Source organism: Manacus candei, unplaced genomic scaffold (genome assembly GCF_025592945.1).
Source record: "Manacus candei isolate 608988 ecotype Guabito, Panama unplaced genomic scaffold, ASM2559294v1 h1tg000044l, whole genome shotgun sequence".
Lineage (NCBI taxonomy): Eukaryota > Metazoa > Chordata > Aves > Passeriformes > Pipridae > Manacus > Manacus candei.
In genome coordinates, this window is record NW_026138092.1 from 1,074,708 (window position 1) to 1,091,419 (window position 16,712).

At 40.1% G+C, this 16,712-nt stretch overlaps 1 protein-coding gene across 19 annotated transcripts in view; it reads right to left on the minus strand.

Moving 5' to 3' along the window:
- The window catches only part of ADGRL2 (adhesion G protein-coupled receptor L2), a 373,303-nt gene that overhangs the window by 34,920 nt on the left and 321,671 nt on the right, over positions 1–16,712 (minus strand). For all 19 annotated transcript variants that reach the window (XM_051795993.1, XM_051795994.1, XM_051795997.1 and 16 more), the window contains 3 exons: positions 14,483–14,592; positions 8,088–8,888; positions 120–416 (listed from right to left, as the gene is read on the minus strand). In XM_051795993.1, coding sequence (XP_051651953.1) covers positions 120–416; positions 8,088–8,888; positions 14,483–14,592 — 1,208 coding nt within the window. The remainder of the gene's footprint in view (positions 1–119; positions 417–8,087; positions 8,889–14,482; positions 14,593–16,712) is intronic.

Here is a 16,712-nt window from a genome sequence, read left to right on the forward strand (position 1 = left end):
AGTAACCAAAAAATCATGTGACAAACAGCCTGAGATTAAAAAAATATTCATCCCGAGAGAGCTGCCCATCGCTTTTGAAATATCTGCTTGAAATCAAGATACATTTTTAAAGGCAGTACCTCGTGTTCCTTTGGGGCAAGGGCGTTCAACCATCATTCCTCGTTGTGTCTGAGGCCAGCTAATCCCCCTGGCCTCAGTCGGTTCACAGAATCTCTCTGGCAAAGGGAAAAAACTTGTCACGGGAGGAATTTTGGTTGTGGAAACGGGTGGCGGTGGTCTGGGTCCTTTGCTTCCTTCCTTTGTTCCTCCAGCTAGTGTTGTGCTTATGGGACCTTTCTGGGATGTGGTGCTAGTGGTTGACACTGTGGTTTTGTACAGCTCTGCTGAAGAAGTTATTGTCACTGCTGTGGTAGGCACTGCACGGGGAAAATTAGAGCAATAATAAAGTAAATGACTTAGAATTATATATAAAAAAAAGTTATTTAAAAGTTATTTATGTAGCTTTGAAGGATTCTCCGGAGTCTCCTTTCCTTTATCTTAATATTACTCTCATTGCTATTCTGGGTGCTTAAGATATAACCGACTGACTTCTTTTTTTTTTACCCCCAACCCATTCTGGTATGACGTTTCAGCACATTCTCCAAATAATCTCTTCGGTAATAAAAATTGATAGTTACATTTCTAAAGGCTGAAAGGCAGTCCTAGCAAGTTATCAGCACATAACAAACACGCTCAAAGCAATTAAAGATGACTTAATCACTTCTGCAGCAGGAACACCTTGACAGACAGACTCATTTGAAGCAGTGTGCCGTAAACAATGCAGGCCAGCTTCAACAGCAAAGGCAGTGGGCTGGAACTAACGAGACCATTTTTAAAAAACAGCCCCCAAACCTTCAAGTCACCCAGCACACACCTTCCAGGGCCATAATTACGATAACATCTTCCCACCCAGCAGTCATTCTGCTCCAGAGAGCTGCAGCATGCCCCGTTAGCTCCAAACACAGCACGTACGTGGTGTTCTCCTCTGTGAGCATCTGGGGCCTTAACACCCTCTTTTGACAAAGCAGGTATGAAGACACAACTCCTATAAGCTGGGGGCAAGGACCTAGTTTCATCTTGCACAAAAGCCCAGGACTGGATCAGGACACATCCCTTCTGCCCAGGATGTGCAGCCAGTTACCAGTCATTATTTCCAAATCTTCATTAGCGTTCACAATGCTTTACAGGCACATGAAAGCACAGATTCCTTGTGCTGAGAATAAATAAGCTCATATAAAATGATTTTGTCTTTTTTCTTTTTTTTTTTCTTCTTCTGCTAGGCCCTTGAACTCTGAGTTACTGGACAATGCAGCTTCTCTAAATTAAATCATGAAATAAAAACAAAAGAAGAGCTGTCTCACTTTCTTCCAGCAGTTACTTTATAAGTTAGTGTTTTGAATAATATTAACTTTCAGGAGTTTGGCAGTTAAAAAGCCTTTTTCAAAACCCTTTTTCAATTATGTTTCAGTTATAACATACTAGAGGTCTTACACAGTAATTTATCTTTTTATTTTCACATGAATTTAGAGTGGAGTTTTTAAAGAGTAAAGTCAAAGATGTGCTTTTCATCCCTCTCCTGCTCACAAATGAGAAACTTCTCCAGAGAGCCTGTCTTCTTTTCAGTCTTGTTCTTGGCTGCTTGAACACAGCCTGTGTAATTGTGCTGAACTCGTGGTGTAGCCAGCTCCTCCTGAAATCCTCAGATCTGTTCTGCAAGTGCTTGCCTGACATCTTGTGAAACTGCTCTATTTTCCTTTTGATGACAATGCATCCAGCCTTCCAGTGCTCTCCCAATTAACATTTGTCAAAAGCATTTGCAATCACTTGCACAAGTGTCAGGCAGTGCTGAATCAGGTCCTGGGGAACGGGGAGATGGTGGGGATGGAGAATGATGCAGGGACAACCAATTATTTCTATCCATCCCCCAGTACATGGTGCTAATTAGTACATATTTAATCACTGCAATGTGTATTAGCATTACTGCGATTACAGCTCAAACCCTATAATGTTTAGGACAGTTTTGTCTCAGGAATACCATTGTCAGAATTCATAACAACATTCTGAAGTTCAGGAGTGAGGTAAAAATTGTCAGAACTTATTTTGTGTTGTGCCCTGAGCTAATATAATCCCACTGCCATTATGCACCTTTAGGTAGAACAATGTTCATGCTATCCATTAAAACCAATTTCAAAGCCTATCACCTACGATTCAAAAACGACCTGCATAGCATAGCAGTACTACATACTTAGAAATATATTTTTAATCTCACGTTTTAGGAGAAAGACTTCAAACCACCTCTCTCAAAAAAAAACCTGAAAAAATTACAGATAACTTCTAAGAGATTTTCTCTTGAATTAAATTTAAAAAAAGGAGAAGTCAGCATATTTAAGAATGTATCAGGAAACTTCAGACAGCGCTTGAAGTCTGGGAAAAAAAGATGGTTGAAAAAATAAGAAACAACTGAAGGCATCACTTCAAGGAATACATCTAGCTTTTAGAGGGCAGGTCATTTTGTTTTCAATGACCTGTGGGAACTTAGATGTGCGAGGCCATTCTCCTGAGCTGCAGGGGACACGTGACAGCCGCCACCACCCCACGTGTCTCCTTCTGAAAGCTGAGGGTGGTGGCACCTGGGGGCTCCTGCCAATGGACTTTGCCAACACCAGCCAATGGCAGTGATGTTTAACATGCCACAACTAAGAAGAATAACAAACTAATAACTCCATATCGAGGTTATGAACCTATTGTTCTGAGCAGCAGGGTTGAGTCTCTACAAGGTTGAAGGTGCATAATTTTTGCCCAACTCCAAAAAAGCCACTTTTACAATGCAAGATTCTATTTTGGGCTTTTTGACGAGGCTTGACATGCTGAGGAGAAAACCAAAACCTCTTCTGCCTCCTTTTTTTTTTTTTTTTAAGAATAGGTGTCTTACTATCAGCTGAAGAGCAATAGGAAGCACATCCAAAGACTCAAATTGAAAGTAATTAATTCACATTTGTTTCATGCAGCTCCTAACAGCTAATTTAAACAGTTATGCATGCTATCTGTTACTAAAAATGAAGACACCACTGGAGTAAAACTTAACACCTGTTTAAGAGTGTGATGTCTATAAAAACCATAACACTGCCTGGGACAGCAGGGGAATAGTAACTTTCTTTCCCCAACTGACAGTGAAGAGTAGATTTAGACAAGGCACACAAGCTATCTAGTATTCCTTGCCAACAGGTTTCTATTCTAGGCAGGCATAAAATAAGTTTTAAAAAAACTAAACCAAGCCAAATCAAAAAATTCCCCACCCAAAATACAACTCTGAGCTCAGATTTACAACTGTGTTGAAATGCCCAGATGATGTGGCACTTCTGGAAATACGAATGGTTCCATTCTCACCTCTGGCATCCAGGCAGTTTTAGAAATCAGCTGCACGGATTTTTCAGTTCAGTGTATGCTCTTATAGGTCAGGTATCTCAGTGTGTTTGGACACAGGAAAATCTATGTGCCCACCCTAATTTTACTGAGCTGCTCTGTACAGCCATGGAGATCAGAAACCTGTGCAAATCACGATTTTCCTGCCTTCTGTTTATTGCTGCTGTGTGCCTGTTTTCATGCTTCAGTAAATGGCAGGGAAGGCATGAAGACTCACCTAATTACCTATAGGTTCCAGCTATTATGCTAGCCAGTACTCTACTGACCCTGCCAAATCCATTTAGTTGAAAGCAAAATGTTTACACAGCCATTTAAAAATTTACACCCTGAAAATGATAACAAACATGACAAAAAATTAGCAAAATACCTACGGTTAAGAAATGTGCTATCTGGTGCCCATTACATTGTCTTTACTCGTACAAGCACTCTTTCATCAGTCTGTAGTCTATCAGATTTGATATAATAGTACAGGTGTAATTTACTTGACAATTTGCTGCATGACTTTGTCATAGATTCTTGCTGTTGCAATAGTTTTCTATTATTTCAAGCCCTTGGTGATACCACTCTCCAAGTTTCTGTTCTGTCCACACTCACAACATCCATATTTTCCTGCAGTGACCCAATAATAGTTAATGATGGGTATCATGGTACAAAAGGGGAGACAGTTTCAGTTTGAACAGTTAGCACAAATTGGGGTGAATGTAGATGAAATCTCTCCCTAACACACTAACACAGAACAAAAGGATTTATCTTCTTTTTGTTACCAAGGAAACCTTACAATGTAATGCACATATTCACTTTTCAGAGGGAAAATTCCCTTCGTTCTTCCAGGTCTTTTAACTTAAAATTCTTCCAAAAATTCCTATTTCAGCAAGGATTCACTTGGACCGTCAGTACCTCCTGTAGAAAGAATGTACCTGGACATATCCACTGAATTTGCCAAGGATATAAAAACTCTGATTTGTCTCAAATTTTTCACAGTGCCTTTTTGAAGGGTCTGATACATTTTACTTCATTTCTAAATTAGAGGTTTGATTTTTAAATGCTTTTTTACACTTAACCTTAGAAAACATGCTCTTCTGCAACACCTGAGTGGTGCTTGTCAGCTGTAGCCCTGAAAACCATTTCTACACCTATGCCAAAGGTGCACCAGCTGGAGGCTGAACGTTTTATGTGCAGCATTGTCTTGGCAGGCACCTTGCAAATGCCAGCAGACACCAGCACTGCAGGAACAGCAGGATCCCCTGGAGAAAACCTCAGCTGGGGCATTTGCTCAGCATCAGATGTGCAGCCGAGGCACTCAGGGACATGGTTCAGGAGTGGGCTCAGCAGGGCTGGGTTTACACTGAACTCCATGAGCTTCAGGGCTTTTCCATGGTTCTGTGATACAGTTATGTACTATAATTTCCATGAGAAGTGAGAAGAAACAACATAAAAACACAAAAAGAACACAACAACATAAACATAAAAAGAATGAGGTTAAGCCAGGAGTTCTAAGAGCAGCAGACTCACTGCCAGAGTAGAAACCCAACAGTTTTAGAAATCTGAAGAGTTCTGAAGACTGAGAAAATAAGGATGGATGCAGGGAGCAGGTAACACGGACAGCTGCAAGAGGAGAAAATGGTGCAGGTTTGCAGCAAGGGTAAAGTCAACATCAGGTTAATTATAGTGGTACTTCAGAGGTTTCAACAGGCAGATTTAAAAATTAAAGAAACAACAGAGAAAACAAAGCCAGGTTTGAGGACACAGACAGGCCCAAGTTTTGGCACTGGGAGCAAATGTAAGGGAGCAACTCAAGTATGACAAATTCATCTTTCTTGTAGGAAGAAAGACTGTTGTTTTTGAAGCACTCTGTAGCTGGATGTTATGGAGCAGACAAGAACTGATAGCCAAGACAGACAGACAGGGAAAAAACCAAAAATCAGTATGTGTCTTATTTATCATTATTTCTCCCATGGTAACAGAGGGAACACAGATTACTGAGTTTCCCACAATGGTCCCAAGTTAACCACTTGAAAAGAAAAGGCCAAGACTTCCAATTTTGAGACACTGACCTCGTGACACCATTAAATACTTGATATTAAAGTACCATTACAAACAACACTAAAAGAAGGTTCTTGTGGTAGGAGATATAAAGAATGTTATCCTGACACCTGTGTTGTTGAGCAGATGATTCAGAAACCTGAGTCGACCACAAAAAACCCAAATCAAATCAAAACAAAAGAAACACGAAAATGCCCTTTATCAAATGTGCTGAAAAACTGATCTAACATGAGATAAAAAATCCAAATGTTTATTACACATACAGATTGTTTGTGTAACAATGGAAGGACTGATCTTCAATTTGTATAAACTTCATGCTGAAACAAAGAGGAACTGGGAATATAATAGAAATAAGTACAGAAATAGAAACTGTACAGAATTTCTTCTTGCTTTTATAGCAGTACATCTCAAGGACAATTATGTTAGATAATTTTTCCTTTCATTTAGTCGTTTTTAACTACAGGCAATTGGCTTAGGCAAAAGAGGAAATGAACTGAAACAGATTCCTAGATCTGCTATTTACAGACCCATACAAAATTAAAATATTGGGTATTGGCTTTATCTAAGGAAAAATACCATTTGTGAATGAATATATGCATTCCATCTTCAAATAAACCCAGGGTCTTCATATGGCTTCTCTATTTTAAAAAGGCCAAAATCAAAACATATTTACTGATGTCCTAATGCATTTAAAACCCAAACTCATAGCTCACTCAAATATTCCTTCTCTGCCTTCATGGGTGAATGGGTAAACAGCTGAGAGGAGAGGCAAACACCCTGCAGTGTGCCCTGGATGCCTTCTCCTCTAGGTCTGGCTGGAATAAACCATTTCTCCTCCTGCCTTGCATGCAAGCAAGGAACCCAGGAAGGGCTACTGGAGGATGCCCAAATCTGTTTCTGATATTCGCTGGGATGTGGCCAGCAACATGTACTGTAACTTCAGATCTTGGAGACTCTCACATAATAAAAACATTATGAAATGTCTTACTGGAGACCTTTGGAGGTTTACTAAAGCAAAGGAAGGATTCCACAAAGCCTTTTCTCTCCCTGCTCTTCCTTTACAATTTTGCTTCCTATGCAATGATTTAGAGATGAGTTTTTGTCACATTCACAGCAGCTGCCTGAACTGCAAAAGCTACTTAGAGCCAGCACCTCCATTTTCTCCTTACTCTTAAAGCTTTGTAGAATTTAAAATGCACCTTCGTCTCAGTTAAACCCAGTGAAAAGTGCCACGCATGAGAATGTGTGGAAATGAAAGCTTTCATTTTTTTCTAATTACATGGGTGGTTACCTCTGCTGAGAGCAGCCCCAAAGCCTCCCCGAGGAAGGGACCAGCTCGACGTAGGGACAGTGAAGCTGGTCAGGGTGCAGCCACAGCTCAGCCCCCAGACCCCTGCAACCTCACTGAGCCTGGCTGTGCACTGCCAGGGAGCTCTGCAGGAGACTGACTGGGCAGATCACACCTGGCTCTGGAGATCACTAATGTATTGGTTCCAAACTGGCCTGTTCTGTTGCCTCTTTGTACCTGGAAAAGCTGTATGTACGTGGATATAATGGTGTGCACATTACAGAGCTTGCACTGCTGTGCATGAATCAGCTCTGCTGAAGCAGGACAGCTACTTTTCATGTGGAGAAGCCATTATTACTGCTTTTTTGAAGTAGAAAAAACGGCTGCTAAACATGCATACCAGTTAGATGAGAGAAGTGAAGTATTACCTTCATTGCTAAAGCAGCTTATCAACATTCTGTTCATTGCTGCATACATCTTCTGCCACAGAGCATTTCTCTTGCTATTTACTCTCCTCTGCAGACGCTAAAATGTGGCTGTGCCTGTTCACGTCATTTTTAGGGCTTTCTGAGATTTAAAGACCTGTTTTTCTTTCCCCTTTTGACAGTCAGTACCTTTGCTTTTAGGCAGTAGTTCTAACTTCTAGTGAGCTGAAATGCAGTTGCAAGGGACCTACTGAGAAACCCACTAAAAAGATGTCAGATAATCTTGTCTACCCCGACATCAGAAACTGTGAAAATAAGGCTGTGGAAAAATCCTTATGCTTGGTACTGCACATTAACCCCACACATCTCCTCTGGGGCCTCCCAGCACACACTGCTCTCCACTGCTGGCGCCAACAAGTTAAAAGGTCTGCGTGTGTGCTGTAATCAATTCAGGAGGCAGGTAACACCGGGAGGATGGGAACAGCCGCCTGGCTCAGCGGGAACCAACCTGCACTCAGTTCAGCTACAGAAGTCAAACTGACTGATGGCATAAAGTAAATAATTCCTCGACTCATTCTCAAACACAGAAAAGCTACGCACTTCTATTCAAAAAAAAAAAAAAAGAAAAAAGAAATAAAGAAAAGCACGAGCCTGTAAACCAAATAAAGTAATTCCATTCCTCTTTGCAGGTTCTGCAAATTTGTCTTGCACCACCGTAATGCTGCACTGCTCAGCATGGTGCAAGCAACCCCTCCTTGCCCTTCTGCCAAGAGCTAAGTCTATAAGACCAACAATATTTTAACACAGTTCTCAGAATGGAAACACAAAGAGATTAAAAATGATAAGAAAAAAAAAAAAGAAATCCTTACCTTGGGCAGGATCGGGTGGGCCGAACTCCAAAGAATATCTCAGGATGAAGTTGTTATTCCACACGTACAGCTGGTTGTCCCTGGGGTTGTAATCCACGGCGGCGATGTACTGGTACTGGTTGGGGAAGGGGATGTCCACGTGCTCGCCCCTGCTCAGCCTGGTGTTGTAGATGTAGTCGATGGCGTTGCGGCCGGTCTCGCTCTCGTTGTCCTGGTACACCGAGCGCACCACGTACAGGACCCCGCAGATCATGAAGGCGTTGGACGCCGCCCGCTTGTCGTACGTCGTTTCCCAGGTGGCCTCGAAGCGCAGGGTGTAGGGGTTCAGCTGGCTGATCACGATCATCCCGTTGTTCTGCTCCGTGGCGTAAATCACCCACAAGCCGTTTTCATCCACCGCCAAGTCAATGTCAGTCTTTCCTCCCCACCGGTACGGAGACGTGTCGTGGTAATTAGCGTAATTGATTATGGCCTCCCCACTCTTGATTCTAGTCCTCAAGTCAAACTTCACTATGTTCCTCGTTCTTTCCTTGTTGAAAAAGACAGCGCCGTCGTACACCACGAAGCCGGTGCCATCCACTCGGTTGGGCAGTTTGTACGTCGTCTGCTGGCGGCCGTTCTGGAAGTCCTCCAGAGACGCGAACTCTATCAGAGTGTCGGTGCGGTACGGAGTCCAGGGCATGAAGTAGATTTTATCTGCAGCCTGGAGAGGGTCTTTGCACCAAGCACCTGCTTTTTGTTCAGCTTCATATAAATACGGTGAGTCCACAATTGCTTTCAACGTCCCCGGGCAAACAAAAACTAACAGTCACAGAGAGAAGTAAGACAAGAATTATGTCAAATTAAGACTGTCTCACAATGAAAATTCAAAAAAAAGAAAAAAAGAAAAAAAAAAAAGGTAGGTAAATCATAATGACTGTGTCAGGAAGAAAAAAAAATCCATTTAATTGGCACTAGATTACACCTTATGTTATAATTAATGCAATTATCACCCTTTATCATCCACTTTTCTTAAAGTTACCATGTTCTTGCTGTACCAGTATGGAAAGTGGATGGGAACTGCTTTCACTAGTACAGACCAAGGCTCAATGGCATACACAGACAGCTGAAAATGTAGAGCTACTCTTGCATTTTTGTTTCAGACTTTTAGTGAGTGCGGATTAACGCTCCAGAGCTTTTAACTGGTGTGCAGGTCATTTCAGTCCAAAAACAATCACATCGACTTGTTTAGAACTTTAAGAAGTGGTGAGGCTGAAAAAGGAGGGGCCTCGATTAAAAATAAAGGAACAAACCAAATCATCAGGTATATAGAGAAAGCAATTAGGAGCCGAGAAAACAAAACACAACCAAAGCAATGAATGAAAACAGACCAGGAAACCCTGTAACCATGGCATGCTATGGAGAGGGTTCTGGAAGCCAGGCAAGATGACACTTGATTAACAAGAATTTACCCAAGGGTGAGAGAAAGAGAGGGAAAGAAAGACAAAGAGAAAGGGAGAGAAAAAAGCAAGGGAGTCTTCCCTCCAGCCCAAGTACTTCAGACACTATACCCCGCCACCTACTTTAAGCAGCCAAGTCACTTTATTGCAAACAGTCGACTTCTTTATGAGGTGTACTTATGAGATCCTGCTGATTATCATAATATAAGAGTGTTGTGGGGAGGGGAAGGGAAGAGGTTAACATCCATAAGGCACATAACAAGGAGCTGGGGTTTGGACTGTATACGTTATTTACCTTTTTGCTCCACTTCTATTTTAAGCATCGGAAGAAAAATAAAAAAGTGCAAGGAAAAAAGAAAGAAGATTAACGTAAATCGACTATTAATCTAAAAGATTAAATTAGTTACAGACGCTAAATATAGGGAGAATAAGAACTGCACTATATTGGATAAAGAGAAACAGACAACAGGATAACCTAGCAGGAGAGAGATTCTACGGTTACACAAGTGAACATGGATCGATCATTCTAGTAGATTAAGGAGGCAATACAGATATGTTGGCATGTAGTTTCACTTAGTGAACCTGAATAAATAATGAATGACTTTACTAATGCATGCTATACACACTCTTTTTCTTCTAAAAATATAACGCTATCAAGCTGGGGTTTAAGTGACATATTAATTTATCATATATGTGCAAGTGCACATATACATATCGTATTAAATAATTAGAAATACAAAATTCAGTATATTAATTACATAGGTTTGCATATGTGCTTATTAAACTCCCCCCATCTTTGTCCCAGACATCCCTCTGCTTTTCTTTCTTGTAAAGAAAGCAGCTTGCACACTTTAGCCCTCCTCAGGCTTTATTTTGTTTTCCTGAATGTTAATCTTGAGAACTTTTGCCACTTCTTAGTCTATAACTGCAAAATCAGACTAGAAGGAATAAGCAAAAACATCTAGAAAAAAGAAGCAAAAGCATAGTAAGCAAGAGGAAAAGAGAAGAAAAAAATTAACAATTTATTAGCTCATTCAGGTATTCTCCAGCATCATCGATTAAGCCCAAAACAGCAAGCTAGTATGCAAGGACAGCCATACTGTGTTTAAACAAACATCCATCCTGCCACCAGACACGGAAGGCATAAACCCAACCCAATTAACAAAGTTATATTACTACAGCAATTTTTCCCCCAGGAAGTTTTAAGGAAGTTACAGAAAGATATATAGCTGAAGCCCAGCTAGTAAATAGCTTTTCAATAATTATTTGCAATAAAACCTATTTCATATACTCTGTGGCCTCTGAAGTGTGCTCCCTTGGTTTCATAAAATGACCTGGGAAATGACAGATGTACCAATCCGTGTAACAGCAGCTGCTGATACCAAGGAAGTGTATCAGAACTATTTGCACAGCTCTTCCACTTTCAGTATTACAGCATTATCCTGAAGAATGCCTTTGCATGCTGCATAGAGAGTCTGGGATTTCGGTTTCATTTAAGGAAATTGCATAACATTATTTTGAGAGAATGGTATTGGTTCATCTGATCTAGTGCTTCTTCAGGAAACAATTCCATAACTTTACGGGGGAGCTGAAGGGGTTTAATATTTTCAAAATGAGCAGTAGTTTTCCTGGCTTTTTGTACAGTTACACATCTTTAGGTAAAATACTTGTTTTTCTGCAATTTGTAATTCTTGCAGTTATCCAGGTAAACAGAAGATGTACTCTGAAGTGAATTCCTGGGCTTCACCATTAGTATTAATGACTTCTGCATGATTCTGTTTGTGAACTTCTATGCATGTGCTTATTCCTCACCAAAGAGCAATATTGATATTGTACCTCCTTAGAATTAGTAATAGGAGAGGGGGAAAAAGCTAGGGATAACTCAAATCATTATTGGTGTGTCTGCTCTGCATGCACTGGGGTACAGCTGTACATTTGTCAGGGACAGATGGGCTTATTGGAATAAACAAATGCTGCAAAGTCCAATCAATACACAGAGAGAGAGAATAAAACACTTTAAAATGTTTTCTATTGAACTCCCGAGTCCAAACAGGCTTCAAATAAAAATGCACAGATGTACAAAATGGCACTTTTGATGTTCTCCCTTATAAAAGGACTGACTTCTGTTAGTCAAAGTGTCAACATATATTGTGCAGCATAAGTGAGAGAAATGTCAAGTATACTACTCTCAATTTCTTTGTAATTTAATCAATAATACTCTTATTTCAGGACAAAGCAATGCCTATCAAATTTGCCTGGCATTTTGGTGGAGATCCAACTGAGTATCTCAAAAGTTGGGGTTTTTTGGTCTACACTTTGAGATGCAAAACAGGAAGCTTTTCATTAAGTACTTTCAAACTTAATTAAGTTTACCAAATTAAAGCAATGCAGCTATGTGTTTCTGAAGGCCAGTAACACATAGAGGAGCTCATAAACTGCATTTTGTACAAGGGTGACAGCAACTCCAGTGTGTAAGAACTCCCACCTTTCACCACAAAACCTTTTATGATTGACATTTGTCATCCCTCATGGACTGAAAGCCACCACAATGAGACACAGCAAATTTTGCAGTCTTGCAGTAACTGAAGTAACTTTCAGAAAAGTAAGAACCATAACAGAACTTTAGTTAGAAGTGCTGTGATCACTGAACTCCTCCCTTCCCAGGTCCACAAAAGCCTATCCTGCCCTCCTAACAAGTCTCTTAAGCTGAGACAGCTGCTATTTGCAAACTTAATGATTTCAGTCATTCTGTACATTTAGATATGGAGCACTGGAACAAGTAAGGAATAAAAATTCAGATTTGACAACTGGAGTTTATCAGGCATCAAAAAAAGAGACTTGAAAAATAACAGGATAAGCTTTTTGGGACAGGGAAGAAAGATGGTCAACAACCAAAATGGCTACTGAAGCACAGTGTGGTTTGAAATCAGATTTCAAAACTAATTTTGGTCTCTGGTAATCTTTTTGATGACTGGTGGCAATGACAGGTGATACCTCTTACAGTTCTGGAATTGGGTAGTGTCATCACTGTACATGCTGCAGTTGACAAACTCCAAAACTCAGAGACTTTGAAAGACAAGAAGCATCCAGAATCCTGAGTTATGACAGACACAGAATTACATAGCTCAAAGGGCAGGCCAATACAGTTGACAGTAAACAAAAATAAACGTTTTAGAGTTAGAGTCACTACAAGTCAGAGTACAGGGCAGGCCGCGCTGTGGCACTGTACTTCTGAAACTGGAAAAGAAAAGGTTCCTGTAGGTAGCAATACTCAATCGGTAGAACATATCCACACTTCTCTTCCTAAAACAGCATAAAAAATCACGTTTGAACATTATTTGCATGACACTTTTTCTCTATGAGCTAGCCTACTGGAACTGGAAAGGTAACTCCTTGTCATCTGTCTGACCTCACGGTTTGGACTCAGATGCACTGCCCTCTTTCTGAGAATTTGGGAACGAAAATAGCGCCAAAGCAGAAGTGGTCTTTGTGGAACAAAACTGTGGTTAGATTGGGGTAAGACATCACTCCTCAAAAGTGGCACGAGAAGAACAGTTACAACAAGCCACCGATACTACACACAGGAGGAATGGTACTAGGGATCACTGTTTGCTGTAGGCTTCCAGTCCTACAAATGGTACAGGGAAAAAAATCAGCAAGCAACCATTTCACAATGACACAGCAGGAATGAAGAAAAAACAGATGATCTGTGTTTGGCCTTTAGCAATAGTGCAGGTTCAGTGTGGTGAAGCAGTACAGAGCAGTATTTCAGTTTCAGAAGACTAAATCTTAAAATTGTGCAGGAAACAGTACGGAGAGTTTTGACATGGTTTTGCCTATGCCAGAACTCATTTCCTTCCTTTTTGGATATATACTGTCACCACAGAGTTTTTGCATCTCAGACTTGGCCTGTTTCCTGTACCAACAGAAAATGTGACTTTGGTTAAGGATTACTGCAGATCAAGAAATACACACTTAATAATAACTCAAGGGAACGATCAGGGCACTGCTCAAATTCCATTGCAAGCACAGCTATTTCTCTGTGGAGTTACGGGACGAGGGAGAAGTCACTGCAAAGAATGACCTTACAAGAAAGCAAAACCAGTTAAAAGTGTCCAATCTGCAGAACTTTTATGAACATGCATACATATCAATGAAAAAAAGCATTAATTACTGCAAGGAAATAAGATGTATGTCTACAGCTACAGCACTTTGGCATTAGAAAGAATACTGTACAAAACCGCTGAAGTAGCCATAATATCACATTTTCCTATCTCAATATGACTTCAGTATTTACTTCATTTTCAGGGAAAAATCCTGTTCTGGCAGCTGATTTAAGGCACAATTCCTATTTTGTCTTTAAATTAAAACTGAACATTTCTTTCTCACTCTTTTCCCCTCTGCTTTTAAGAACCCAGTTTGAGTAACTCATTAATGAATTATTCACTCTGAATCTGCGTTCATTTACCAGGAAGCACAAGGTCCTCCTACAATGTCCCCCAACTGGGTCATTTGCCTCTTGAGTGTCAGTGCTGGGTTTGCTGTGCACCCAAAGTCACCACAGCAGCAGGTAGCCTTTCAAGTAGATCACGATTAAAATTGAAGTCAATTCCTGCTTTACAAGTCTGTGAGCCAAGCCAATTTGTCAGCAACTGGTAGCGGGCAAAAGTACAAATTTCTATCTGGCCTATTGAATAGCTAATTTGAGTTTGTTTTCTGGAAAAACAGTAGCCTTAAAAGCCAAACACTTAAGAACACAGACAGACACTTGGCCAGCATCACACCATGGCTTCCTTCCACACTTTGTGAAGCTAATTGGAGCCCTAGCCTGCGAGTGCTTTGCATGCATAATGGCTCCGTGGGCCACAAACATATGCTGCTTTTCCATGGAACAGCACTCCAGCTTCAATTGTGAGGGCCAGAGGAAGTGAGCAAGAATAAAAAGATTATACTTACTGTAAGGAACACATTCATACTGAACTTCTAGATATTTGTATGTTCCAGGACAAGGATCAGGAAACACATCTGACCCAGTAACTACTATACACTGTGTTCGGTTGTTGCACCTGTAATGGGAAAAGAAAGCAAGCTAATTAATTTAAAATTACATTTAATTTGCAAGTTCATACTCAAGTACTACATTCAGTGCTAACTCTCTTCACACTTGGGCAATCCAATCCATAAGACAACAAAGTTAATTACTACTAATTAGTCAAAGTCCAAAAAAAGGCTTCAAGACAATATTTTAGTTCATGCTTTATACTTCTAAATTTGGAGATGGGTGTTATCTTAAATGTCCCCACTGTAGACACAGCTGTATCAAGTATATACTGATTTGATACTACTGCTCAATAAAATGAAAACAAAATGTAAAGATTACATAACTGAAAAATGTGCAATTCTGAATAACGTATAATAACACCAATGAATAATTCCTTCCATCTTTAGAGACATACATACTGCTGAATGGTTTTACATTTCAGAGAGATTTTTACTGTGATTCAAGGAAATTATTTTGGTTGGAATAGCTAATGTAGACAAAGAACATTAGCATTTTCATTTAAATTATTTTAGGAGCTATTGGTGGGCTCTTGTTAGGCTACAGGAAAAGACTGACCATCTGAGGAAATAAGGAAAATAGTTAAAAAGAAGAACTTCAAGAAAATTAATTAAAATGTATTTTAGAGGAGACTAAGTACTGAAACATATAAATGATTTCCTTACCAAGGAAAGCAAAGGCATTCTGATACAAAAAAGAACTTTATTACAATGCCTCTAACCATGTGGATCTACTGAACATTTTTGAAGGTTTTAATAATAATAATAATAATTTAGACTACTATTAATTTTTCCAGAATAAAAAATACCAAACAAATATTAGCTTGGAAGTTAAAGGTGAAAAAAACAATCACCTAACCCTGAAGAGATGGTCAAAATGTAATATAAAAAAATAGTCACAAGGAAGTGAAGAAAAAAAGGAGAAGGTCAGGGAGTTTGGTGACTAAAAGAAAAAGAGCTTGGCTGATCTTCTCAGGGGTTAGTTTTGTTTGTCAGCAAACTGAATAACAGAAGTCTGAACTTAAGTAATAGAGCAGCCTTTGACTCCAGCTGTACATCAACTTCTCTGCTGCACTGCTACTTCCCACACTGCCTGAATGCCACAGCCAGGCTCAGATCATCTGTCTTGGATCAATGGCTTTCCACAGCTGCACAGTGCCAACAGGTATTGGAATAGTTCATGCTACCTCACAAAAGGTAGAGCAAGCACATCTGAAGAACTCTAATATAAATCACTCCTTTTTACATAGTGATCAGAGCAGCCCAGAGCTGGGCAGGACACGCTGTGTCTCTGCTGAGTGAAGTGGGGAACAACAACTCTTCTGACTCCATCAGCTAATTCTCTTTTTTCCTTTTCCTTCTTTATTTTAAGCTACTTATTTCCAGCAGCATAAGGCTCAATCATAATTGCAGAACTAACTGGAACTAGTCAAGGATTTCTGTACATATGCACAACCATGGACAAAGATAGATGGTGAGGAGTTCACCTGCACGTGTGCTGTGTAGATGGAGAAGGCAATAGGGCCCCAAAATCACAGGTCTCTCTGTAATATCCCTGATACAGGGGTTTTATGCCCCACACCTCAGGTAGACTGACGAGTATAACCTCAGATGTAAGATTTTGTAATAAATTTCTTTAAATTTCTTTGTGTTTCTTTAGTGAGAACCTCACACCAAGACCGAAATAATTCCTACAAGGAGGCTTCTCATAGTGCATCATCCAGGGTGATGGTTTCCATGAGTGTATGCTGGGAGGAATTGCTTGAGAATAAAACTAATGAAGGTCATACTTCATACATACAACTCTTGTTGCCCTGTGAAAAGTTGTCTTCTTCTGTTTCATTTTCCTTCAGTGAAAGACTCATAATGTTGCCATCAGCAAAAAAAAAAATGAGAAGAACTTTGTGTTAACTTTTATCAAAAGGATGCGTAATATTATTCAAAAGAAAATTCAGATTTTTTTCTTTGTACAGTAACTGTCAGTGTCAAACTTCAGGCACTGAGTGGTGTTTACAGGAAGTTGCTGACACTCTAAAAACTTTTGACTATTTCTTTATAGAGGATTTCACCTGCTGTGCACATGGTGACCTTTAGCTCACCTTTGGCCAAAGGAGACCCCAATTCCAAA